The sequence below is a fragment of the Selaginella moellendorffii genome, unplaced genomic scaffold, assembly GCF_000143415.4.
Source record: "Selaginella moellendorffii unplaced genomic scaffold, v1.0 SELMOscaffold_40, whole genome shotgun sequence".
NCBI classification, from domain to species: Eukaryota; Viridiplantae; Streptophyta; class Lycopodiopsida; order Selaginellales; family Selaginellaceae; genus Selaginella; species Selaginella moellendorffii.
The window spans coordinates 1,252,779-1,277,205 of record NW_003314301.1 but is presented as its reverse complement, the minus strand read 5'-3'; the positions used below and the strand labels follow the sequence as shown (position 1 = coordinate 1,277,205).

General features: G+C 45.3%; 4 protein-coding genes across 8 annotated transcripts; all 4 read left to right on the top strand.

The window, feature by feature from the left end:
* The first annotated feature begins 2,932 nt into the window (after positions 1 to 2,932).
* LOC9633865 (ethylene receptor) lies at positions 2,933 to 7,658 on the top strand. The gene is made up of 12 exons (XM_002979314.2): positions 2,933 to 3,021; positions 3,102 to 3,214; positions 3,326 to 3,543; positions 3,611 to 3,777; positions 3,974 to 4,055; positions 4,168 to 4,725; positions 4,851 to 5,855; positions 5,910 to 6,278; positions 6,336 to 6,590; positions 6,654 to 6,781; positions 6,848 to 7,045; positions 7,166 to 7,658. The coding sequence occupies exons 7-12, from the start codon at positions 4,941 to 4,943 to the stop codon at positions 7,548 to 7,550; spliced, it is 2,250 nt and encodes a 749-aa protein (XP_002979360.2). The 5' UTR covers positions 2,933 to 3,021; positions 3,102 to 3,214; positions 3,326 to 3,543; positions 3,611 to 3,777; positions 3,974 to 4,055; positions 4,168 to 4,725; positions 4,851 to 4,940; the 3' UTR covers positions 7,551 to 7,658.
* Positions 7,659 to 7,729: 71 nt separating this feature from the next.
* Positions 7,730 to 8,512, top strand: LOC9633864 (40S ribosomal protein S19-1). Its single transcript, XM_002979313.2, has 4 exons — positions 7,730 to 7,864; positions 7,920 to 8,010; positions 8,078 to 8,261; positions 8,337 to 8,512. The coding sequence occupies exons 1-4, from the start codon at positions 7,778 to 7,780 to the stop codon at positions 8,413 to 8,415; spliced, it is 441 nt and encodes a 146-aa protein (XP_002979359.1). The 5' UTR covers positions 7,730 to 7,777; the 3' UTR covers positions 8,416 to 8,512.
* Positions 8,513 to 8,672: 160 nt separating this feature from the next.
* LOC9633862 lies at positions 8,673 to 13,410 on the top strand. Of its 5 annotated transcripts, XM_002979311.2 has the most exons (11): positions 8,673 to 8,937; positions 9,018 to 9,116; positions 9,191 to 10,200; positions 10,258 to 11,141; positions 11,192 to 12,266; positions 12,320 to 12,436; positions 12,485 to 12,671; positions 12,722 to 12,867; positions 12,930 to 12,997; positions 13,062 to 13,164; positions 13,232 to 13,406. In XM_002979311.2, the coding sequence occupies exons 3-11, from the start codon at positions 9,232 to 9,234 to the stop codon at positions 13,331 to 13,333; spliced, it is 3,651 nt and encodes a 1,216-aa protein (XP_002979357.2). In that variant the 5' UTR covers positions 8,673 to 8,937; positions 9,018 to 9,116; positions 9,191 to 9,231; the 3' UTR covers positions 13,334 to 13,406. The 5 variants fall into 5 exon arrangements, 4 of the variants coding, with proteins under 4 accessions (XP_002979357.2, XP_024540174.1, XP_024540176.1 ...); XR_002993457.1 differs by having other exon boundaries at positions 8,673 to 9,116; positions 12,930 to 12,992; positions 13,232 to 13,410; XM_024684406.1 differs by having other exon boundaries at positions 8,673 to 9,116; positions 12,320 to 12,391.
* LOC9660401 (histone deacetylase 5) lies at positions 13,410 to 16,347 on the top strand. Its single transcript, XM_024684409.1, has 13 exons — positions 13,410 to 13,548; positions 13,610 to 13,814; positions 13,878 to 14,024; positions 14,117 to 14,226; positions 14,286 to 14,497; positions 14,558 to 14,622; positions 14,690 to 14,860; positions 14,971 to 15,051; positions 15,104 to 15,445; positions 15,495 to 15,688; positions 15,745 to 15,871; positions 15,919 to 15,983; positions 16,039 to 16,347. The coding sequence occupies exons 1-13, from the start codon at positions 13,418 to 13,420 to the stop codon at positions 16,199 to 16,201; spliced, it is 2,013 nt and encodes a 670-aa protein (XP_024540177.1). The 5' UTR covers positions 13,410 to 13,417; the 3' UTR covers positions 16,202 to 16,347.
* The last annotated feature ends 8,080 nt before the right edge of the window (positions 16,348 to 24,427 follow it).

The window sequence follows — 24,427 nt, the reverse complement described above, 5'->3', positions numbered from 1 at the left end:
TGCCACATCAAACTGAACAAACCTGCTAAACGTTGAATCCATACAAGCCAGTTTGTTTTGTATGAGCACTGGGTGCGGTTGACAGAGCAGAGACACCAGGAGCAAGCGAGCACGAGGCGCTTGTCTTGGGAGACGGCACACTGTGTCACTGCAAGGATCCCAGTGCATCACCTTGCCACTGCTGTCCTGGATACAATCCTTATGAGGGAAGAACCTAGTGCTGTCCATGTAGGAGGTCCGGAAGCTGGGCTCGTTTTCCACGCCCGGCACACGCATCTGGAGCTGAGGACACCCGAGAATGGAAGCCTGCCAACGATTCCTCGATACAAGCTCGGGCATCAAGTCCGAGATTCCTCCACCACCCCTTGCGTTGCTGGCGAGTTGAAGGAACGTTTCTCTCGTGCATCATTGATGAGCGTTCCCAGTAAATTGCTGCTGTTGAGAATACCGCTTGTTGCGTACGGATCTTGGCGACTGATGCAACAATGATAGTCGCATCTCCGATCATGAACTAGTTCCTCCGATTCCTCGAGTATAGGCGCGTGCAAGAGAGCCAGCCACCTTATGATGCGAGAAGAAAAACCATTGGATGAAACAAGAAATCTTCTTCTTCCAATGCCTCGAGCTCGTGTAAGTGCCAAGTCCGAGAACTGTCCAAAGAGACGTCGTCAACTTCCGGCCTCGGAGAGATACTTGGCCAGCTCTCAGCCTGATAGCAGCGTCGCCGGGATGTTCCTCGCTTGGTGCGTGTAAAAATCCGGCGGGATGGATGATGCAAAAAAATCCCTGGCGACGTCTTTGGAATCGTCGTCCTACCTCCCCTGATCAAAACTTACGCTACCACGGCAGCATCCAAGAACAGTACAGAGGATCTTGGAGGCCTGAAGGGAGATGAGCTCTTTGATCCTGTTCACCACGAACAAGTTTCCGTCAAAGTAAAACAAGATCACCCGAGGCGTAGCCTGTATAAACACCATACATTAGAAAATAAAAGGTTCCTTGTAGATATGTTCATGTCGAGCATTGTTGTTGAAGAGCGTCCTCCTGCCAACAGTGTGCCGTCCTCGAAGGCACGTTGGGAACTTTGGCTTCCACAATGGAGAACAGAGTTCCAACTGAAGCTGTGAAGCTCAGCTGAGAAAAAAACATTTTACTCAGTCCGGCAGAAGAAAGCCACACCTGAAAGAAAGAAGTATTTGAACGGAAGTGACTTAAAAGGATGTAGCTTCGTACGTAGTGGTCTCGAGAAGATAAAAGAGAGAGCGTTAGAACACTGGAGGTTTTAGAAAATGTGGGCTACCTTTTGCAAGAACTTCGCGATGTGCGAGATTCGGTAGAGCTTTCGCCCCCCGCTAGCATTGTACGCAGCTCACAACCGAACCGGTTCCCAAGGTAGAGCTGCTTCAAAGTCACTGTTACCAGCCCGGAGAAGATGCAGAGCAACGTTGTATGCCCGGGAAGAGCACTGCCATATAATTCTCCGCGAGCAAACACGAGTATAGGATAGCTGCTGGATTCTCTGTGAATTCGCACAGCTCGTACTTTCACTGGCTTTCCGGGATTTTCTGCTAGAAAAAACGATCCATCCTCGTCCCCAACTATAGTTTCCAGGAGGTACTAAGAGCTCGCTAGTCATATTCGCGTTTGGAAGCCTGGCTTGGAAACTCGACGTCTTTAGCAGATCACTGGGAGTTGCAGCTACAGCTCCAATCCTGGCAATGACCATCACTGCGAGCGGATAGTATATCGAGTTTGGAGCCAGTAGCATCACAACATCCCCTTGCCCGCCAACGACTTGCTAGAGTTACTGTTTCTTCCATGACTTGATCAAACGTAACCTCTTGTCCCGTAAGGAATAGCGTCGATCTCGCATGGCCAGCCGCTGACTTGGATGGATAGTCCTTTAGCTGACAAAAAAGGAACGAATAGACTATTATGATGCAAATGCGGGTGACACATAAACTCGATCCTCTCAAAGTAGCATATCTTTTTTGATCAACCTTCCAAAACTCCAATTGTCCTTCTATTGCAAAACTTCGATCCACGTACCTTTGCGAGCCGTGATTTCTTTGTCGAAACTTCTACAACTTCACTCCTGGCATCGTTCATTCCAGCCTGGTGTGCTTTCAAAAGTCAGAAATGGAAACCCAGCATCACAAGAAAACAAAGATCACAAGCAGAGCATTCGACAGTTGAAAGGCAAGAACATAGATTGTCCTGTCCTGCATAGGAATAGAACATGAGCAAAGCAAGGACAAGAAAGAAAACAAAGGAAAAAAAAAAAAAAAAGACGAGTCAGAGCAGCAGACGCGAGAGTAAATCTCCATACATGTAGCGTCTCGTGATACGCTCCCATTTTTCTTCTCATATCGCCTCTCTACGTCGTCCAGATTTGACAGATTTTCTGTGGAAACTTTGCGACGTTTGATTAGCAGTAGCACAAGATCTAACAGTGAGAAAATTTACCAAAACAGTGTTCGCTCCTTTTCCGCTGGACCAGCTCGACTTCGTCATGCTTGCAGCGCTGTTCTACTGAAAGATCCTCTCTAGAAAATTCCCCCTGTTGGATCATTCATTCTCGAGCGTGACCAAAACGAAAAAAAAAGAAAGACAAGATTAGAACAAGGAAGTAAGAAACCCTTTCACTGACCTCATGCTTGCGATCCACAAAAACTCTCGCCCAAAGTGTGAGCATCAAGGACGCTTTTCATCATCTGGATAGAAGTTTGATCGCAGCGTTAGCGAATAGGATCGCTGCAATAAACCAAAAGGCGAGCATTCTCAAACAGTAATCCTTGGAAGATTTTTCGATGGCTTCCGCGAACTCGCTGGAAAACAAAGGAAGAAAAAACTTAATCTCCCCGCCAATCCAAGACATAAAATGAGGACCCCAGAAATTTAAATTTTAGGGTTCTTAGGATAGGGCTTTTGGCAGTCGCAATGACTGAACAGGAAGTGCGATACGCGGCCAAAGGGGATGCACTGGTTTCCAGTTTTTTATGCTGCGCATCAAGGAACAAGGTTTGTGTGCTGCATTCTTTAATCGTTTCTTGATCCATCCATCACTCACACGGTCGATTTGAATGCCTTGCACAAATCAGATCTTTGTTTTGGCCATTTCCAAAGCGCAAAGATTCCCAATTCTTTATACCATGCCAAAAGCTACAGGAAGTGGAATGAGATCATCTCGATTCGCACTTCGTACCATGTACTGGTAAGCCAAGCTTAGATCAATTTCTCTCTCTCTCTCTCTTTTTTGGCCTTCTTCGAGACTGATGGATCAAAGTTAACATTTTTTTTCCCTTTTGTTTCGTTCTCGTTGCAGGCACTGTTTTCGTTGTACCAACCTGCTTGCCATGTGAGAGATAATCCCGATACCCAGAAAACTCGTAAGTTAAGCCCCTCTGGATTCATTGTTTCCATTGTTTAGTAATCGAATCGGTCCTGCTAGCTGGTCCGTCGTCATTGATTTCATCTAAATCGTTTTCTAGTTCACCGAAATGAATCACAGTGCCTTGAATCTCGTCAGGAAACCGGTGCGGGGTAAGCTTTTTATTGCTCTTTTTTTTTTGTCTGTGCTTCTCATCGTGGAATATATCTTGCATACAAGGTGGCTGACAAACTGGTTGACAATAGGCCAACGGACAAAGTTGCTTGTGTAGAGCAACGCGAGAGGAAAAGAGAAAAGAATAGAAAAGGCATGCTTGGGGACACGCGCCTTTGAGTGATTGCGGCACCTCCTCGTTGCAACCAAGACCGTAGCAATTTGATCCCTTGGTCTGTTCCTCTCTTTTTCGCACTCTCGATCGACTGATTGCTTGGTTGCTTGCGTGAGTGAATTAAGCAAGTTGTTCTTGTCATCCATTTTTTTTTCTTTGTTTCTGTTCTTGCTATGGTTCTTACTGGCGATCTAGGATTCCTGTTTTGTCAGGTTTAGCATTGTTTTACGCAACTTGGAATGTTGATTTCACAGGCATCTCGAGAGTTGGAGTTGCAATTTGCTACGAACCGGCGACGCGGAATGGAAGCGAAAGCAAACTTGCAAGTGGCAGGAGGTAGGATAAGTTTTTCTCCTTGAGTTAAGATTTACGATGGTCGTTTTTCTACCTATAGTCATTTTGCCTGATCGCTTTGCTGATGGGTAGTGTTTATTTAATCTACCTACAGGGCTGGAAAAAAATGGTTGGAAAAAGCGTTTACACGCACTCTCGCAAAAACAATAAGTAGCAGGGTTTTGCTTTGACGCTGATCCAGGGGGGATGAACAGGAGAAGGCAACTAGTAGTATTCATTCCATGACTATATGCATCCACACAGTGGTCATCTTCTCCAGCATTCGACTGCTCACACAGCAGCACTGCTACGACGCCTACAACGCACTCCGGCTCAGAAAAGAGCCATTTTTCTGCTCGGATCTCAAGGGAAGTTTGCTCAATCTGTCGGCGCTGCTGCTACCATTGCTGCTGCTGCTGCTGGCCCGCGACGAGAGCAGGAACAAGGGAAGGGGCGAGTTTCTTACTCTTTCCTCCGGGAGCGTTTCAGAGCCTCCGCTTGTCCGGGGAAGGAAGCGTTTTGGGGCCAGCGGCAGCGAAGCTGTTCTCTCTGGTGCCGCTGGATTCGATGGAGAAGTTGATGGTCGGGACTCCCAAGGCGGGCAAGAGCTGCTGGAATTGGCCCAAGCTCAGGTGGAAGCTCAGGCTGTCCCGATAGCATCCCACACATCCGGGTAAGCTTCGGTTTTGCGCCTAGACTTGCTAGATTCAGGATCATTTACTAGTCTACAAGCCATTCCAGCTAGAAGCCCCTTGAGAAAACTCTTCTCACGGAGATGGTCCTCTCGGTGGTGTGCAGGATCTTCTCCATGGTGTGAGCAAAATCGCGTTTTTCTGGTGGAAAAATCACGCCTTGAGCATCGACAACACTCACCTCAGCTCCTGGATCATGGATATGGATTGCAATTGTATGGACTCGCTCTGGCCGTGGCTGCCGGAGGACATCTACACAAAGTCGCAGTATGTGTCGGACTTCTTCATCGCCTTGGCCTACTTCTCCATTCCCTGCGAGCTCATCTACTTCGTCAAGAAATCGGCAGTCTTTCCATACAAGTGGGTGCTCGTCCAGTTCGGGGCCTTCATCGTTCTCTGCGGCTCCACTCACGCTATCAACATGCTCACTATGACCTCTCACTCGCGAACCGTGGCTTTTATCATGATCATGTCCAAGATCCTCACGGCCATCGTTTCGTGTGCCACGGCAGTGACACTCGTGACCATCATCCCGGATCTCCTCAGCGTCAAGACCAGGGAGCTCTTTCTCAAGAACAAGGCCGACGAGCTCGACCGAGAGATGGGACTGATCCGGACGCAGGCCGAGGCAGTCCAGCACGTCCGGATGCTCACTCACGAGATCCGTTTCACGCTCGTCCGAGACACCATCTTAAACACCACTCTGGTGGAGCTCGGGAAAGCTCTAGCCTTGGAAGAATGCGCTCTTTGGATGCCATCAAGGGATGGCCTAGAACTTCATCTCTGCCGGACGCTCGGCAGTACAAATCCCGGACGAGTTACGGTTCCTGTGCATCACCCCTCGATCCAGCCGGTCTTTTGCACGCACCGAGCGAGGAACATCCCAGCGACGAGTCCGGTGGCTGCTATCAGACCGAGAGCTGGGAAGTATCTCCCGGGAGAGGTAGTGGCCGTCAGAGTACCGCTTCTACACGTCGAAAACTTTAACATCAGCTACTGGCCGGAAGGTGGCGACGTTCCCTACGCGCTTTTGGTGCTCATGCTTCCCTCGGACAGTGCTCGGACTTGGCACTTACACGAGCTCGAGCTCGTCGAAGCTGTGGCTGGCCAGGTACGAGAAGAAAAACCGATTTTTTGCTTCGTTTCTTACAATGGTTTCTTCTAGGTGGCCGTGGCTCTCTCTCACGCGGCTATACTCGAGGAATCGATCAGGCAGAGGGACACTCTCATCGCTCAGAATGTGAAGCTGGACGCGTCCAAGCGGGAGGCCGAGATGGCTTTGCGATCGAGGAACGACTTTTTGGCAGTCATGGATCGGGAGATGCGGACTCCCATGTCGACGATCATTGCTGCGTCGTCGCATCTGCAAGATACGAGCTTGAGCCAGGAGCAGCGAGCGATGGTGGACACCATTCTCAACAGCAGCAACTTACTGGCAACGCTCATCAATGATGTCCTGGACGTTTCAAGGCTCGAGGACGGCAGCTTGGAGCTGGAGAAACGTACCTTCAACTTGCCTGCGACTTTTCGAGAGGTGTGTACGAAGATCTTTTTAAGGAAGTCTCGATCTAAGACTTTGAAGTTGTTGCAGGTGCTAAACTTGGTGAAGCCTGTGGCTTCGCTGCGAAAGCTGGCAATCTCGCTCTGCCTGGGATCAGAGCTTCCGGAGTTTGTTTGCGGGGACGACAAGAGGTTCGTGCAAATCGCTTTAAACATTGTTGGCAATGCTGTCAAGTTCACAAAGGAGGGGAGCGTCTCCATCACAGTACGTTTGGAAAAACCTGAGTCATTTCAGGCTTCCGATTACGTTGTCCCGAGTGAAAAACACTGCTACATAAGAGTACAGGTAGCTTTCGCTTTGTTTTTTCTCTCCTTCCATAATCTAAGTTTTGCTTGCTCCGTTTTCCAGGTCCAAGACACAGGCATTGGAGTCAATCCACAAGACATTCCCAAACTCTTTAACAAGTTTATCCAAGCGCCGGCAGTGTCATCGAGAAAGCAAGTTGGCACAGGACTCGGCCTTGCCATCTCCAAACGGTACTAGATTCATCTTCCTTTTGTATTGCTAGATCTTCATCTAAGACGAGGATCGTTGTTCTTCAGCCTCGTGAGCTTGATGGACGGGAACATATGGTTCGAAAGCGAGGGACTAAATCGCGGCTGTACAGTTTCCTACGTTGTCAGGCTTGCGATCCCAGACGCAGTGGATCAGGTCTCGTACGCTCTCCAGCAAGTACCACCCTCCTCGTCTCCAAGAACAAGCGTCACCGGTCTCAGAGTCCTGGTGATGGATGCCAACGGGTACGTCAAGTTTGCGCTTTCTTTTCTTCCGATCGGTCGAAAGAGATTTGCTCTTTCGATCGATCGAAAGCAAGAAGAAGAAACTCTAAAACTCTGTTGTTTTCCTTTTCGTCGCTACAGAGCAAACAGGATGGTGACGAGGGGTCTTTTGCTACGACTGGGGTGCGATGCTTTTGCGGTGGGATCTCCTCGGGAGTGCCTCCAGCTGCTGGCGCAACCAGGTAGAAGCTTTAGATTAGTTCTGGTAGATGTATATATGGCGGAGTCGGACGGATTCGAGGTGGCTGTGAAGATCCAGGACATGTTTAAGCGGCACGAGAGGCCGCTGGTGGTAGCGCTCACCGCGGCTCACGACCGGCAAACGAGCGAGCGGTGCTCCAGCATCGGCATGGACGGTGTCATCTTCAAGCCAATCTCGCTGGAGAAGATGAGAAGTGCGCTCGCACAGCTCGTCGATAAGGGCTCCTTCTTTGATGATTGTTATCCGAGAAAGCTGTCCTCGTGATTTGGCAAGAAACGAAGAAAAGAAGAGAGATTTTTGTTCCGACTGAATCGCAAGAGCAAAACGTTTTCCCCTTCAGAAGTTTTTAAATTTCGAATATTCGTTTGAATATTTCTGTGAATATGCCTACAAATATTCGTTCAGAAAGCTTAATATATAAAGCCTTCGGTATATACGAGAGGAATCTACTTTTTGGGGTTTAGGGTTAGGGCTTAGGGCTTGAGAGCGCGATGGCGGCTACATCCAAGACGGTGAAGGATGTCTCCTCGCACGAGTTCGTCCGCGCCTACGCTGCGCATCTCAAGAGATCTGGCAAGGTATGGCTGCGCTCGCGACTCGATTGATGGAAATTACTGTCTTGCTCCAATTCAGGTCGAGCTTCCGCCCTGGACTGACATTGTCAAGACCTCTGTCGCCAAGGAGCTCGCTCCCTACGATCCGGACTGGTTCTACGTGCGCGCTGGTGAGATTTACAGAGAGAATGCTTTGATCGAGTGATTGATTGATTCGTGATTTGGGTTGAATCACAGCGTCCATGGCGAGGAAGATTTACCTCCGCGGCGGCATTGGCGTCGGGGCTTTCAAGAAGATCTATGGCGGCAGCAAGAGGAATGGTGCCCGGCCTTCGCATTTCTGCAAGAGCAGCGGTGCCATCGCCAGGCACGTCCTAAAGCAGCTTGAGAAGATCGACATCATTGAGAAGGAACCCAAGGGGTAAGCGAAGAGAAAATCTCTCTCGATCGATCGAAAGAAAACTTGGGGGATTGATTTTCTGTGTGTTCTTCGCAGTGGGCGGAGAATCACCTCCCAGGGACGAAGAGACTTGGATCAAGTGGCTGGAAGAGTGGCTGTGCCGCCGGTTGCTTAGGTGGCACCACGAATTTTGTTTTCATGACATGTCATCAAGTTTTTGCCACGCTGGCACTAGTCAGCAGCTTATCTGGCAGTAAGCTTTTTCTCGTTTAGCTTTTAACCTTTATAGTCCAGCTGTCCACGTCGAAATAGAGCTTTACACGTCGATGTCATGGCTATAGGCCCGTCAATGTCATAACAAAATCCGTCCAAATGCGACGGTCCATGACGTTGAGCACGCGAGCTGAAAAAAATTTAAAAGCAAAAGCTAGAATATTCCTGATCATGGTAAAGAATATTCTCTGCATATAGAAATCCACTGAAACAACCGTGGTAGTAGAGTAGTATTGAATGCGGCCACGCAGGTACCAGTCTACCCTAGGTCACTCGCGCGCAAGGCGCCCGGACGATCCATCGATCGCCCGCTCGTTGCTGCCTGGCGCCGTAGCGGCATTGCGGTGATTCTCAGCCTGGCATCAGCATTCAGCTGCCGCGCCTCGCAAGATCCAGTGTTCTTGATCCCTGCGCAGCGATCGAGGTGAGGAGCGCCAGATATTTCTGTCAAAAAGTCCACTCCCTGCTGTGATCTTCTCACTCCTTCCAATACTTTCCCCCAAGAGGTCAATGCTGCCGGACGGCACGAGTGATGGCGGCGATAGCATTTAGTGGAGCTGTTGACTTAGCGATGCCGATTTGCCCAAGCTTGTGATCCAAAAGGTACTCCCATTCGATTTACTTTCACTTCTCAGCAAGGATCGGGTGATCAAACTTTGTTTTTCTTCCTTCTCCAGGTCTGATGGAGCTACTTATATAGGATTTTATAGGCGCAAGGATGGACAAGAGCGATTCCGATTGTCCATACCCCGGATGCTTTTTCTGCCTCATGCGAGACGTAAATCCATCCAAGCGCCGCCCCAGCATTGCAAAGTTCTTCAAGGATCTCCCCGGTGAAGACGACGATGGACAGGTTATCCCGATCAGCGGCTTGTGGAACAGCGCCATGGCACAGCCAAGCAATGCCGAGTTCGTCGATCTCGGGGTCTTCGAATGCATGGCCGCATTGATCTGGAAAGGCCTCACCAACAGGCGATGGCTGGCGCACGACCAAAACATCTTTATTCCTTACTACGCAGCTCACATCATCGGCTCGTATACCATGGTGGTGGAGGACTTTGCCGAGAGAGCAGTCTCGGCGGGAGTGATTCCAGCGCTTCTGGAGCTTCTTCGAGGGAGGATGACTTGGGTGGAACAGAGGGTGGCGGTGCGTGCTCTTGGTCACCTGGCTAGCTACGACGTTACCTTTCCTTACATTGCAGCTTATGGTGAGATTCTGGACCTCTCTATGCAACTATCAGTCGATGCTCCGGAGATTGTCTACACGCATTTCCTCCAGTTCGTGGACAAGAGGCTGGCTTACCACTGCGACCTTCTTACCAGAGGAGTTGGAGGCTTGGAGGTTGAGTCGAGAAATGCCGAGGCCTGGGCGAGCCAGCTTCAGTGCTGGTCATTGCAACTCATCAACTGCTTTGCGTTCAAGGATGAGTTCTTGTCGACCATCTGTCAACCGGAGTATCTGATCAAGCTTTCTGGTACGTGGGGAGGCCTTGCGAACGAGAACTCGCCCGCTGGTGTCGGGCTGATAAGAACTTTATGCCATCGAAGGCTGGGTAAGCAGGCTGTTGCGGAGTGTGATGCGGTGATTGAAACTCTATGCAACGTCTCTCGCTCGTCGGATGACTGGCAACACATGGCGGTGGATTGTCTTGTGTGGTTGATCCAAGACGTTGACACTAGGTCCAAGGCAAGTCCTGGAAGTTCGTTTCAATCTGATTTTTTTTTAAAATTTTGTTTTTGCCAGGTTCTCGACAAAGCACTTCTTGCACTTATTGATTTGGCAGAACTACCAACCATAGGGGAATACAAGAGGCTTGGAAATTTACTCGTGCAGAACCTAGTGTTTAAGAACGAAGTCGACCTTTCCAAGAAATTCCAACCGCGAACAAGATCTTTGATAAAGCAGCTGGAGGCCTTTCACGATCGAGTAAGAATGGAGAAGAATTTACCGAAAGAGGACGTGCAAATCAGGCTCGCAGCAGCTCTCGTGAGCAAGCTGGAGGGGAACGCCTACTTTTCAGCTGGTGACATTCAAGGAGCCGCAACGAAGTACACCGAGGCTCTAGCACTTTGTCCGATCAAGGCTAAGAAGGAAAGAGTCACACTTCATAGCAACAGAGCTCAGTGCCAGCTACTTCTCCAGAATCCCGAGGCTGCGATCAGCGACACTACCCGAGCGCTGTGCATTCACAACCCCGTCAACCGACATGGAAAGAGCCTGTGGAGAAGATCACAGGCTTACGACTGCCTGGGACTGGCCAAGGAGAGCCTTTTGGACGCCATTTTATTCGTCAACGAGTCTTTTGGCGAATCTGAGGGCAAGGGAAACAGCAAAGTTCCCAGATACGTGGATCAGCTGATCAAGAAGCAGATGCAGGCGATATGGCTGTTTAACGAGGCTGCTGCGAAGCATGGAGGAGTGCAATGCGAAGGTGACGAACGAGAAGGTGGTGGTGATATTCGCTCGAGCAGCGAAGTGGAAGACGATCTATCTGCCGCTGAGGGCCAGGAGGAATCCGAATGGGAAACTGCGAGCGAGAGCGAAGATTGTGCCGCCGAGAGCTGCTGTTCTTCACAGGCGGAGGAAAGACAAGATCACAGACGTCGGGAATGGAAGAATTTTCGCTGGTAAAATCTAGTTAAGTATTGCACTGGATTTTTCCCTCCTGACACTAAAGCTTCTTTGTAGAGACCGCCCTCCTTGTATATCAGATACGAAGATATGTACTTCTCAGCGGATTAATGGCTGCTACTTCGTGCGCTCTCCAGACCTCCATGCTCTTTAAGGGCCATCAAAGCCAGAGGAAGAGCTATCTGGTGTTCAGTAGCATGGCCGTCACGAGTAAAAGAAAAGTCACCAGCGCAGCTTACGATCGCCAGTCTGGGATCTACGCCAGTGACCGCTGTGATATCGTGTTTCCGGAGGGCGAGCTGCTGGACTTTGCAACATTCGTTTCATCGAAAAACATCTTAAATCCGGCCAAGAATGTCGCGCTGGTGGATGGAGTCACGGGACGAGAGCTTACATTTGATCAAGTCATGGAAGAAACAGTATCTCTGGGAACTTGTCTCCATCACTTGGGGATCGAGCAGGGGGATGTTGTGATGCTACTGGCTCCAAACTCGATATACTATCCGCTCGCAGTGATGGCCATTGCCAGGATTGGAGCTGTGGTTGCTACTCCCAGTCCAATGGGATCTGCTAAAGACGTCGAGTTCCAAGCAAGGCTTGCAAACGCAAAGATGGTGATCACGACTAGCGAGCTCTTGTTCAAGACAAGAGGACTGGGCCTGGAAACTATAGTCATGGATGACGATGGATCGTTTTCTCTAGCAGAAGATCCCGGAAAGGCAGCGAAAGTACGAGCTTCCTCGACTGTCCAGCCACGAATTCACAGAGACGATCCAGCAGCTATATTGTACTCGTCGGGAACGACCGGGATGAGCAAGGCAGTGGTGCTGTCTCACGCCAACGTCGTCGCGCAAATCTTGCAGCTTGCTCGCGAAGAATTATATGAGAGTGCTCTTGCCGGACGAAAACTTTCATACGACGTACCTCTTTGCGCCTTGCCGATGTCACACATCTTTGGACTGGTAGCGGTGACTTTGAAGCAGCTCTACCTTGGGAACCGGCTAGTGATCCTTCCGGGCTTTGAGCTGCGTACGATGCTATCGGCGGTCGAAAGCTACCGGATCTCGCACATCTATGTCGTTCCTCCGGTGATCATCACTCTCGCGAAGTTTTTGCAAAAGGTTAAGCCCACACTTTAAGAACTCCAGTGTTTTAACGCTCTCTTTTTCTCAAGACCACTACGATGCACGACCTTACATCCTTGCGAGCTATTTTATGTGGTGCAGCCCCACTGGGAGAGGAACTGGTGCTTACTCTAAGTCATTTACTTCCAAACGCATTTTTCTTTCAGGTGAGGCTTTCACTCTGCCGGACTGAGTACATTGGTGTTTTTTCTCAGCTTTATGGCATCACCGAAGCGACAGGGGCTCTCACCTTGAACGACACAGTCGCAAGTGGTAACACAGCATCAGCTGGAACTCTTCTCTCCAATGTGGAAGCCAAAGTTCTTGACGTTCGTAGCGGTGCCGCGCTGCCTCCAAACTGCCAGGGAGAATTGTTTTTACGCTCTCCGACAACGATGCTCGGTACAAGGAACTTTTTGTTTCAGGTTTCTAAAGCATGGTGTGCTTTACAGGCTACATTAGCAATCCGGAGGCAACGAAGCTTAGCATAACCAGCGATGGTTGGCTGAGAACTGGAGATCTTGTTTACTTCGACGACGCGGGGAACTTGTTCGTGGTGGACAGGATCAAAGAGCTCATCAAGTACAAGACCCTTCAGGTACCACCCAGCGAAAGCCTTGAAGTTCTTGTGGATCAAAGTTCTCTTTTTCGTGTTTCCAGGTCGCCCCGGCTGAGCTAGAAGCATTGATATTGACCCATCCTCTTGTCTTGGATGCTGCTGTGGTAGCGTAAGCTTTGGTTCCTCGAGCTAAGTTTTTGTCCATTGCGTTCTACCTGACATGGATTGATCAGGTCCAAAGACGAGGAGGCTGGGGAGATTCCCGTGGCATTTGTCGTTCCTAGCGCTGATGGAGAGCTCACGGAGGACGAAGTGAGAGTTTTCGTCGCTAGAAATGTAAGATTCTTTTAGATTCGTGTTCTTCCTGGATCGCTCATGAATTTTCTGGGGATTTTTTACAAAGGTGGCTGCTCACAAGAGAGTACGAAGAGTGACTTTCATCGATGCGATTCCAAAGACGCCGTCGGGGAAGATTTTGCGAAAGGATCTGGCATTAAAGGCGTGACGTGGAAGATAGTTTATGCCATGTAGGATAGCTTTTGTGTACACGTAACATTATAAGCTAAAACTTAGGGTTCTTGAGAGAGCAATGGCAGTGGGACTGGTGTATGATCGGCGAATGTGCGCGCACCGCGATCCTTTCAACAAGCTCCATCCGGAGCAGCCGGCGAGGATTACAGCGATCTGGAAGCGCCTCGAGGATGCAGGCGTCTTGGACAGGTAACATTTTCTTTGCGCGGTGGAAATATTTCGATCGTCCGCGCGATGGATGCTTGGCCAGGTGCGTGCGAGTGGATGCGAGGCCAGCGACGGCGGAAGAGCTCGCGACAGTCCACACGGACAGGCACATCGAGAAGATGTCGTCCGTGAGCAGCAGAGCTTATGGGAAAGAAGGACGAGCAGCTCTCGCGAGGCGCTACAACTCGATATATTTCAACGATGGCTCGTCGGAATCGGCACTTCTAGCTGCCGGATCCGTCGTGGAGGTAACCTTTCCTCTTCTTTTTTCGTGTGGAATGAAATCTAGTTTCTTTCTTCACATTCCACAGCTCTCTCTCAAAGTTGCTCGAGGAGAGCTCGCGTCGGCCGCTGCTATAGTGAGACCACCCGGGCACCACGCTGAAGCGGATGAAGCTATGGGATTCTGCCTATTTAACAACGTTGCTGTAGCAGCTCAAATTCTTTCATCGGGAAAAGTGAGTGTTCTTTTCTCTTGTTTTGCTTTTTTCTTGTTCGTTTGCTCTTTTTTATAAGTTTCTACTTTCTTTACGCGCTTTGTTCGATGTAGGTGGCGGGGTCGCACAAAGTCTTGATCGTTGATTGGGATGTTCACCATGGAAATGGAACCCAAAACATGTTTTGGCAAGATCCCAACGTTTTATACTTCTCTGTCCACAGGTATGGACTCAGCTCTCGTTTGTTTCTATTTGTTTCTATAACGGTTTTTCATGCGAAAGATATGACGATGGATACTTCTACCCTGGAGGTCAGGAAGGGAATTTCGATAAAGTTGGAGGAGGTGCCGGTGCGGGGTTTAATATCAATGTCCCGTGGCCTCGTGGTGGATACAGCGACGCGGATTATGTCGCTGTTTGGGAGCACGTATTGATGCCAGTGGCCAGGGAGTTCAATCCTGACATAGTTCTTATATCGGGAGGTTTCGATTCAGGTCGTATTTGAATGAGTTTATAATAGAAGGTGAACTATCTAATCTTTTTTGTGTTTTCAGCTCGAGGAGATCCGTTGGGTGGCTGTAAGCTTACGCCACTTGGTTACTCGATCATGACACAGGAAGTACGCAGCTCCTAAGCATGGTCGTCGTGTCTTCTAATCTTTCTTTTTCTTCTGTTTTTCTACTTAGCTTATGCAACTGGCTGGAGGAAAAATTGTTCTAGCGCTTGAAGGAGGCTACAACCTTGAGTCGATTGCTGAATCGTATTTGGCATGCGTTCAAGTTCTACTTGGAGATATTCAAAGCGAGCGCCACGACATTGAGCGAGCTTACGAGTCTACATGGACTATCATTGACAAGGTAGGACTCTCTTCCGCGATACTGCATTTCTTTATTTATCTGTGGACTCACTCACAGGGCAATGTGCTTAAGTGAGTGATAGTGAAGAAAGTGTAGCTGCTATTTGGCAGGTCCGACAGGAGCTGTGTCAATACTGGCCTGTTCTGCGTGAAAAGATCGAAATGCCGGCTTCCAGATCCTCTCCTCCCAAGGTACAAACTTTTGTTTAATCTTGCATAATCCATTGCTTCTTTATCCCTCTAGGAATATGAATTTGAAGAGGAATCAGAGGAAGAGGTGGAGGAAGAGCTGGAGATACCTAAGCTTAGCTTCGATGAAAAGGTGGTCGTGACTACAGAAATCAGCAATACTACGGGCCATGGAGAACTTGTTAAGGCTTTCGAAAGGCTTACTACCGAGGCTGATGCAGTCGAAGAAACACACGATGGTGAGGTTTTTGTTCGCTCAGAAACTGTGGAGATTGTCCAGATATCGGTGAGTTCTGAGGTCTCTAGTCCTCACAGCCCGAGTCCATACATATGGTACGCAACTTATGGCTCTAATATGTGGCCAGCTCGGTTGATGTGCTACATCCAAGGTGGCAAGGTATAGTGTTTCTTACTTCTGGATTTCGGGTTCCTCATTGTCTTCGCAGGTCGAAGGTATTGAAGTGCCAGGACAAGGTCTACTTGAAAAAACTCCGCCGCTGGAAGACTTTTGGCTGTCAGCTCCACATCGACTATTTTTTGGACGAGAGAGATCTCTTTCGTGGGGCAATGGAGGCGTTGCGTTCCTGAATCCAGTGCCATCTGATGGCGACAATTGCCATCTCCGAGCATACAAAATAACGTCCGGCAAACTACCCGATCCATTTTGGGCTGATGTTCGTTCCTTTGTTTGTGCAGGTTAGAACAGTTCAATGGTATACTCGCTCAAGAGAACAGGCTCGACTCAATGGCAGCTAGCGGCTTGGTTTCTCCATCCCACTTTGAGACGCTGAAAAGTTCACCTCATATTGTGGACTTCATTGAGGTAGATTCTTGTTACTGTGCATGGTTTTTATTGGTTTTTTGTTGTAGAACGCGTGGTATGGCAGCGTGTTATATCTTGGCGACAAAAATGGAGCGCCGATTCTCACAATCACGTAAGTGCTTCTGTTTTACACAGTGGTATGCAATGCATGTTTTACATTCCTCCAGGTGCTCGCAAAGAGATGCAAAACGTTTCGAGTGTGGGGAGCTTCCCACCCGGGCTCCTTCGGTGGCGTATCAAAACACTTTAATCAATGGCCTACTTGAAAAGGGAGATCTGTCACACGAGCAAATCCTCGCGTACGTGACGTCTCGAGCACCAAGGAGCTAAAGTTTTGGCCATTGTATTTTATTCCGGATTGGATGGAGCGTGACACCTACTATGCTTATGCCACGTGGTTTATACCTATTGGACATTTTGTAAAATATGCCCACACCTCTTATTCGTTCTCACATATATTTGGTATATTTGGTATCTAATATCCATATCATTCATATTTATGTACCCATCCTATGCACCAATGGGCCATGCATGGGTCACATTATGGATCATGATCCTATTCATCCATGCCATTCTAGATATCACTGTAAATGATCCCATGTACGATTCTTTAGATGAGTTTTTTGAAAATCCTGAGTGTTATGAAAACTTTTTACTCTATTTATTGCACTGTGATGGAAGTTGCACTTTAGCCCAAGTGGATCTCTAGTTTCAAGGAAACATCGAGAAAATAGAATCCAAATTCAATATATGGGCAAGATTCAAATCTTGGTATAAGGTTCATTTCTCTTGCGCTCTAATAGTTTAGTTATCTTCAAAATGAAACAAAAGGATGTTCAAAGTTCTTTCAAACCTTCTCAATCTCAAAATGACTAATGGGGATAAAAAGATTTGTCTTGGCATTTGAAACAAGAAGGAAAGATACCTCAAGCTTTTGAATCTAGACTTTATTGAGCATTAATGTCATAGAATAAAAGAAAGAGAAGCCGGAAGATAACTTTGTAAAGTAGTGAATTTTTTTAGTTGAAGTTCATGTAAGTTCTATGATTTATAAATTTCTAGTGTCCCACTTGGTATGGCATAATTGAGGGTGGGTTTTAAAGTGTTTTTAGAGCTCTTCCAAGAATGCCCATGACTTATTGACTTTATAGAACTCTTTTTATAGTGCATTATTCTTATCCCCACTCCTTTGCTTATACTCCCAATGTGATATAAGAAAATGGATGCATTACCATACCTCCTAGCGAGGCAAATAAAAACCATTATTTGCCAAACAATTGTTTAATAAAGAAAATGGTTATGGGGGACTAATCAATTTATGGTTCTCTAAAGTGATGCCCATGAAGGATATTCCATAGCTCTAGACACATAAATTGGATCTAATATGTTCTCTTGTGAAGTGGAACAACAATTCTAAGGGCATTTTGCTGGATCTTTAGAATATTTGGTTTACCATTTGTTGTTAACTATATAATTGTTTTATTCTATATTCCTGTTTTCATATGTTTTGAGACTTGAGTGATTACAAGATGACAATTGTATTAATTATCTAAAAACATTCTACAACAATCACATAAGCTTATAAGAAAATGGGTTGCAAGGACTCTTTGAAAGGATGGGGGCTAGTGTCAACTACCGTCCACTAAAGGGCTATCTTAGGGGGCTTTGTGAATTGCACCAAACCCATATTAACTCACTTGAACAAAATTTGGGTGAGTCTAAAATGAAATTATAGACTTTTGCTATCCACTTGCTATCCATCTTTGCAAGAACTCATGTTAAAAGTCTGAGAGAAGAACATATAAAGAATATGTACCTTCAATTATTTTCTTAAACCAAGATCAATGTTGCTTGCTCACGCTATTATTGAATCATAAGCACTTGAAGAATTTCTCTAGTGGGATGATACTCCACACTTGAAACACTTTTATTTGTGAGATCCCCCATTAGTTCCCCAATATAATGTGGTTTTCTTTATGCATCCATGATGATGGAGTGTCTATATCCATCACGCAACACTTTTTTGACTTGTCCTAATTCATGGAATAGTGTTTTTCACACTAGTGCCCACATGTAAGAGTCCATTTTTGCTGGGACATGAGGCTTCTTTGGTAATAGGGGATATTATGGTCGAGTTGACAACTTACCCCTTAGGTCAAGCCCATCTAGAGGCAAATTGGACTTGCCAAATATTAATCTCAATATATAGTGTAGTTCCCCATGTTTGAGAGCAAGATATATACAGCTCCATTTAAAGGCTTGAGATCAATAATGTTTTTAGCAATTTCGCTAGTGGCATTTGCTCCTCTCAATTTAACTAACTAATAGAGTCAAACTCAAGACCCCTCTAATACCAAATGTAAATTCTTTGATTCAAACTTCCCATGAGGTCACCTAGCCTAATGCTACTCAAATCCAAGGACACTTAACCCTAAATATCCCAATTAATTAAAATATGGGATGCACTTTTATTTATGGGCCTTTTTTTTCTATATTTAAACCCTTATAGAGTTTTTGCAAAAGGCATCATTATAGCACACATGAATTTGGAGCCGAAATTCAAGCCTGTTGCACTACAAGATGAGGGTGTAGTACACTCTCAATTTTATGAGCACTGGCTCCCCGTATCTAGCACTTGCATGCAAAATAGTGTCAGACAGTGTTTGGCACAATTTCAGCATACTAGTAGCCTGACGAGAGGAGGAGGGTACCAACTAGAGTAGCATGGAGTTTGGGCTTCGACCCAAGCTAGACATAGAACAAAGAGTGACACAGCCTAATGGAAGCGTCTTAGGTGGTCAGCCGTCGATTATGCATTCCAATCATTGTCCCTACTATACATTTGGAACCCCCCACAAAAACCCCATCCTCCCCCCTTCTTGAGGAACACATGCTTTGGGCTTTCACTCCTAGCTACCATTAGTACCAGGAGTTAATCTCTGGGATATACATGAAAACTTACTAAATGTGGAATGGTGCTAGATCATGAATTTGGGAGCAAGAACAACACCATAGAGTTAAGGACACTCTTTACATTCCGTAAATATGCTTCTTGAGTGGATCTAGACACTTACCATAAATAGCACATGGATCCAGAACTGAACCAACACATAGGGCATGATAGCGAAGGTGTTTGGCAGTCTAAGTGCTCCATGTGTCCAATCTCATGACCGACACCCAAAAGTACTACTAACATATTAGCCCATTACGTTAAGGCCATGCCCATTTACATCACAGTCCTATCTCTCAAAGACTAGGCCATTCATCCATGCATAATCATCCTAGATCCATTTTTTAACATCTTTCAGATGCCCGTAGACATGGGGGACATATCACCTTCCCCAATATCCTTTTTTCGGTCCCCACTAAGTCCCTTTCTGTGTATGGCTATTTTCACCAACATTGCCACTGGGTGAAGGCCTATAGGCCCGACCACTAAGTCCCACTGTCCTCTAGAATTTCCTCACCATGTGACCGTATCCTTGGTCATTGCAACAAAGGATTGCTCCTTTTCCTTTCCACAATCTAGGACTTTGGGACAGCATTTCGGAACACCATAGCCCTATGTGAGTCTTATGGGTACTCTCCCCACCTTCTGCCTTTGGGTGCTCTAGCCATGGGGCTAGAGCGAGGTTCCATTGAGCCACACTAGGTATCCAAATAGGTAGTGCCACCCACACTTGGATTGGAAGCATTGACCATTCGATCTTTCAGAAGAACTAAAGTTAACTTTTGAACACTTCATTAAGTTACTTTGTCTATCAATCCATATTCACTTTAACCTTGGTCTTCTCAATGGATATATCATCACCCAACATGTGGATATAGCTTTCTTGGCTAAACATGCTCCACTAAGGGTCCAACCCCCACACTCTCTCTACTATACTTTTGGAATTCCCTGCATTCGGTCACACCCCCCCCCCCCCCCCCCTTCCCCCCTTCCCCCCTTCCCGAGGGATGATTGGTTTGGGCTTTCACCCAACAGCTTGTATTAGTATTCGAACTTAGACTCACACTCACACTCGATCTCGGTCTCGGTTTTGGACTCAGTCTCAGTCTCATTCTTGGTCTCAATCTTGGTTCCATCTCAGACTCCATCTCAAATTCCATCTCGGATCCATCTCGGACTCCATTTTGGACTTTATCTCGGGTCCATCTCAGACTCCATCTCAAGTCCATCTCGGACTTTATCTTGGACTCCATCTTAGGTCCATTTCGGACTCCATCTTGTACTCCATCTCAGGTCCATTTTGGACACTTCCATGTGTCATATGTTAGTCCTCTTGTATCCCTTTTTTAGAGACTCACTTATTGCTCGCTTCATGCTCGTTCCTTAAGCACTTCGTTGGGAGTTCCACTCTTGCTCTTGGCTTTTCAAGTCAGAGCTTTTGGTTCAAACATATTACGCTCATTTAGCTTTCACCTCAGCCACTATTATGTGGCCACTACTAACTCCTCTTTGGGGCTTAGGGATTTTATATTTCATACATATTCCACAAATAAATCACTTTTCAAGGAAAAACTAAAGCTCAACCCCTACTAAATAATCTCGTTTAGAACACAACTAATTCAAACTTGCTACTCAGTTTATTTGAACGCCATTATAGTTGCTAATCCAACAAATGCATAAATGCCAATAATACAAAGCTACAGCTAAATCATTAACACTATCTCTATTGAGATTAATGAAACTCAATATCAATCCTATAGAGAGACATCTCATTTCACTTAAATCTTGACATCAATAATGTCAACGATAAAGCATCACTTTAATGCCATCAACACCATAATAAAGCTAATAGAAAGCAAGAGTGAATCACCACCAAAAACTCTTTAGCAACTAAGCTAACCAAAGTTAAAGATACTTTAGTTAGTATCTAAGATCAATTCTTCAACATACTCAATTATAGATAATACATCATTAAGGAGTGATTCACCACGTCCAATACTCAATGAAATTCAACACCATGGACTAAACACAATTAAATGATATCGACAAAAGTAGAGTTGATATGCCAATATGAAAAACCTATATAAATTTAACGATATGATCCTTCGCAACACCATCCGATAAAACAAGTCTATCACTGCTAAATCATCATTGAGCAAAATAAGTATCAAAAGTCCTTAACAAAATCTACAAGCAACCATTAAATGCAAAGCAACTAACAATCACTCTTCAACTTGCTTTCACAAGACTCAAACACTAAACTCATGTTATTAAGTTGCATATTTGTCCAACAAGAAGGTAACACTTCAAGTATATGAACAAACATAGACTAAATGACCACTCGAATCCAACTCAACTACAATAAACTCATTTATACGTCTATCCAACAGCTCTGAGCATGAGGCCAACTTTATATGATCAACACTTAATCAAAACTAAAGTGAAGACCATGAGATGGACTCATATTGGTACATAATTTCCTCATAGACAAAGCTATAATATAGGTACTAACATCTCAACCTCAAACAACTAAGTTGGACATCACCATACTCAACTAAGGCGCAAGGCTACCAAAACTAAATCAGGATCAATGAGAGCTCACTACTCTCATAGAGTCTAACAAAATGCAAAGTGCAACCTACTACTAAACACAACACTACAGAAGAAAGGCACAAAAGTGATCTTTCTAGAAAAGCGCAATAGCCACTTTTCTGCACCAACTCAAGACTCTATTCAACTCAATTGCTTTAACCTCAAAAGTTAGCATCCTTTTCAGGTTGCATTATACAAACCACCTACTAAGGTTTAAGTTAACCAAAGTCAACTCAAACCTTCATTAGTTTGTATTGGCTTACAAAAACAGAATGGTTTTTGAGTAAAATGATTAACAAATCAGCTATTGGATAAGTCTAAAAAAATTTATGAAAAATTTTCATTTTAAAAAAAGAATGACTCTCAGTCTAGGAATACAAACTTTCAAAACTCAACCAATTTCTTCCTACCTACAACTTCACATAGGTTCACCTCAACATAAATTTTCATGACCCAATAACATGCTTAAGCATTGAATATCATGCCCATATTTCCAATATTCAACACCGATATTTGCAAAATGCAAAATGAACATTCAAAGTTTGATCACGAAGACCATATCTTTAGATATCCACATTGCATTAACACTCTTTTTCAAGATCCAATGTGAAGCCAAAACACTAACAAGAAAAATGACATGGAAAATCAAGCTCTAAGGAAAGTTCCTTATCACTCAACTGTAAGCAATTAAAGAGAACGACTCGAAAAACGATCTATGGAGTTTAAATATAAAAGGAGAGGGCCCATGAATAAAAGTGCACCCCTTTTTCTAATCAATTAAGGGTTTTAGGATATTTAAGGTTAAATGTCCTTGGGTTTGAATAGTATTGGGCTGGATGACCTCCCGGGAAGTCCAAACTCAGGAGTTTACATCAACATAATAATGCCACTTTCACTAAGACAAGTGCTAGCAATGTTAATGCCTCAACTTTATACCTTCTCCATCCAACAATCTACTCCAAATGCTAATAGATAAACCAATAAACAATAAAGTTATAACCCTTTTCAACACCTAATGAGCAAACCCTCAAAGAAACTAAATATCAATTTAAGTTTAGCATAATAGATCACCATTGAGAATAAAGCTACTACAATGTTACTATGTGCAAGTAAATTAGCTTCATTATCAACCACTTTGGGGTCGATCATCGTTTGACCAAACAACTTTGTAAACACATTGTTTATTATCACATGGAGATGATATAAATATCACAATGACTTGATTAAAGCTCTATTTCGTTAAAGTGGGATTTATTCAGTAAAATGGGACTAGGTACAAATTTTCAAGTATTTGAAAATGACGTGAAATTATATGTTTTTTGTCTAGGGGCTAGACATAATCTGGGGCATGGTGACTAGCGCAGTGACTTTGTGTCCAGACTGAGTCCATCTGGTTGTATAATAAATCTCATTGTCAAGGTGAACAAGCCGAATCTGAAGCTAAAGAAGAGCGATGGCATGCGCGCACACACTATTTATTTTTTCATTGAGCGTGTGGTGAGCTTTCCAAGATGAACGTCATTTCTATTAGCCAGACATATAACTTAATGGTGAGAACATTTAGATATTATTCAATGTTATCTTTTTCTAACGAATCTAATTGTGAAGGTGTAGCAAGAGGCATTGCTAGTCTGGAGAAGTCATTTAACTCATTTGACCCTTAGTGTATTTTCATGAAACTAAATAACATTTATATTATTAAGGAATTTCTCTAGTACCTTTTTTTTACGACATAGAGGCTTGCATTTCTTTCAAAGGTGATTTAGTAAAAGGCCTGAGGGCACATGCCATTCTATTTCTCAGACCGGTATTAAGATATACTAGTGCAAAGGGAAAAAGGTATTTGGTGATCAAGTAAATGGCATGAGGGCACATGCCATTATAAGCCTAAGCGCTAGTGGACACCTCCTTTTTGGTACTCTCAGCAGTACTATCATCCTTCTCCGGGTCAGTTGTTTTGCTTTGGATTGTTGTCTCTGACGTTACTGGGGCGTTCTCGATAGTTGTTAATGTTGCCGTTTGTTCAGAAAAATGATCACCTGGAGTATAGTACGGGGAGTTTGGAAGACTTATATATTCTACATCTTCACCTATCTCCTTCTTCGTCTCCTTTTCTGCCTCACTTACAGATTTTGTGCTTGCCATGAGAACGCTCTTCACCCTAAAATATGGAGTTCGTTGTGTTATAAAAGGAAACCAACACACACGCTGCAAGGGAATGATGGTACATAAAGCACGTAAGCCCACAATATGGGTTTATGTGCCATTAATATGGGCCACACGCCATATTATTAGATTTATGCACGTGTGATTGGTAAATGCATATGTCACATCATCTTTGTTTTACATCACACACTATATCAGGCCTAATGAACCATATCACATGTGCGCACATGCTATATATATGGAGAAGTATTATGCAAGGATAGAAAAATTCAATGCATGATTGTGGAGAGCAATGGCATGAAGCCACATGCTAAATAACATTTTAGAGAAAGAATTAAAATAGAAACATGCAAACAGTACTGAGTGGACCAAGACTTAGAAGTGCACAATTGAATGAGGTATTTCTAATAAATATTTCACTCACCTCATATAGGAATGGCTACCACTCTCAAATGGTGTATCGCCTCATGCCATCACCTCGCAATTTGTTATAACAATCCGATGAATTCATATTCGGCTTGTTCACCTTGAACTTTAAGTAAGATTTGCTAGAACAACTAAGAATTTATACTTGTTATTTGTATCATCTCACCTAGGAATGACGTAAGGCCACATGCCATCACGCCTCCTCTGATTCAGATTCGGATTGTTCACCTTGAAATAAAATACATTATAAACTTAGTAAAGGAATATTAATGAATCTCACCTTGAACCCGGGTTATGAATGCTCTTGCTGCATCTCTTGCATGGTCTGGCAAGGTGATGGTGGCACTCTGCTTCCGCATCCAACCATGCACAACATTATCCACCGATATGCTCATGCTGGGATCCCTTGGATTCAGCACCCA

Coding starts and splice junctions, on each gene's coding strand:
- LOC9660401 (XM_024684409.1), top strand. CDS start 13,418: ATGGCAGTGGGACTGGTGTATGATCGGCGAATGTGCGCGCACCGCGAT. Junction 13,815..13,877: donor CTGCCGGATCCGTCGTGGAG/GTAACCTTTCCT, acceptor CACATTCCACAG/CTCTCTCTCAAAGTTGCTCG. Junction 15,689..15,744: donor CTCCGAGCATACAAAATAAC/GTCCGGCAAACT, acceptor TTGTTTGTGCAG/GTTAGAACAGTTCAATGGTA.
- LOC9633864 (XM_002979313.2), top strand. CDS start 7,778: ATGGCGGCTACATCCAAGACGGTGAAGGATGTCTCCTCGCACGAGTTC. Junction 7,865..7,919: donor ATCTCAAGAGATCTGGCAAG/GTATGGCTGCGC, acceptor GCTCCAATTCAG/GTCGAGCTTCCGCCCTGGAC. Junction 8,262..8,336: donor ATTGAGAAGGAACCCAAGGG/GTAAGCGAAGAG, acceptor TGTTCTTCGCAG/TGGGCGGAGAATCACCTCCC.
- LOC9633865 (XM_002979314.2), top strand. CDS start 4,941: ATGGATATGGATTGCAATTGTATGGACTCGCTCTGGCCGTGGCTGCCG. Junction 5,856..5,909: donor TCGAAGCTGTGGCTGGCCAG/GTACGAGAAGAA, acceptor GGTTTCTTCTAG/GTGGCCGTGGCTCTCTCTCA. Junction 6,279..6,335: donor TGCCTGCGACTTTTCGAGAG/GTGTGTACGAAG, acceptor AAGTTGTTGCAG/GTGCTAAACTTGGTGAAGCC.
- LOC9633862 (XM_002979311.2), top strand. CDS start 9,232: ATGGACAAGAGCGATTCCGATTGTCCATACCCCGGATGCTTTTTCTGC. Junction 12,437..12,484: donor CAAACGCATTTTTCTTTCAG/GTGAGGCTTTCA, acceptor GTTTTTTCTCAG/CTTTATGGCATCACCGAAGC. Junction 12,868..12,929: donor TCAAGTACAAGACCCTTCAG/GTACCACCCAGC, acceptor TCGTGTTTCCAG/GTCGCCCCGGCTGAGCTAGA.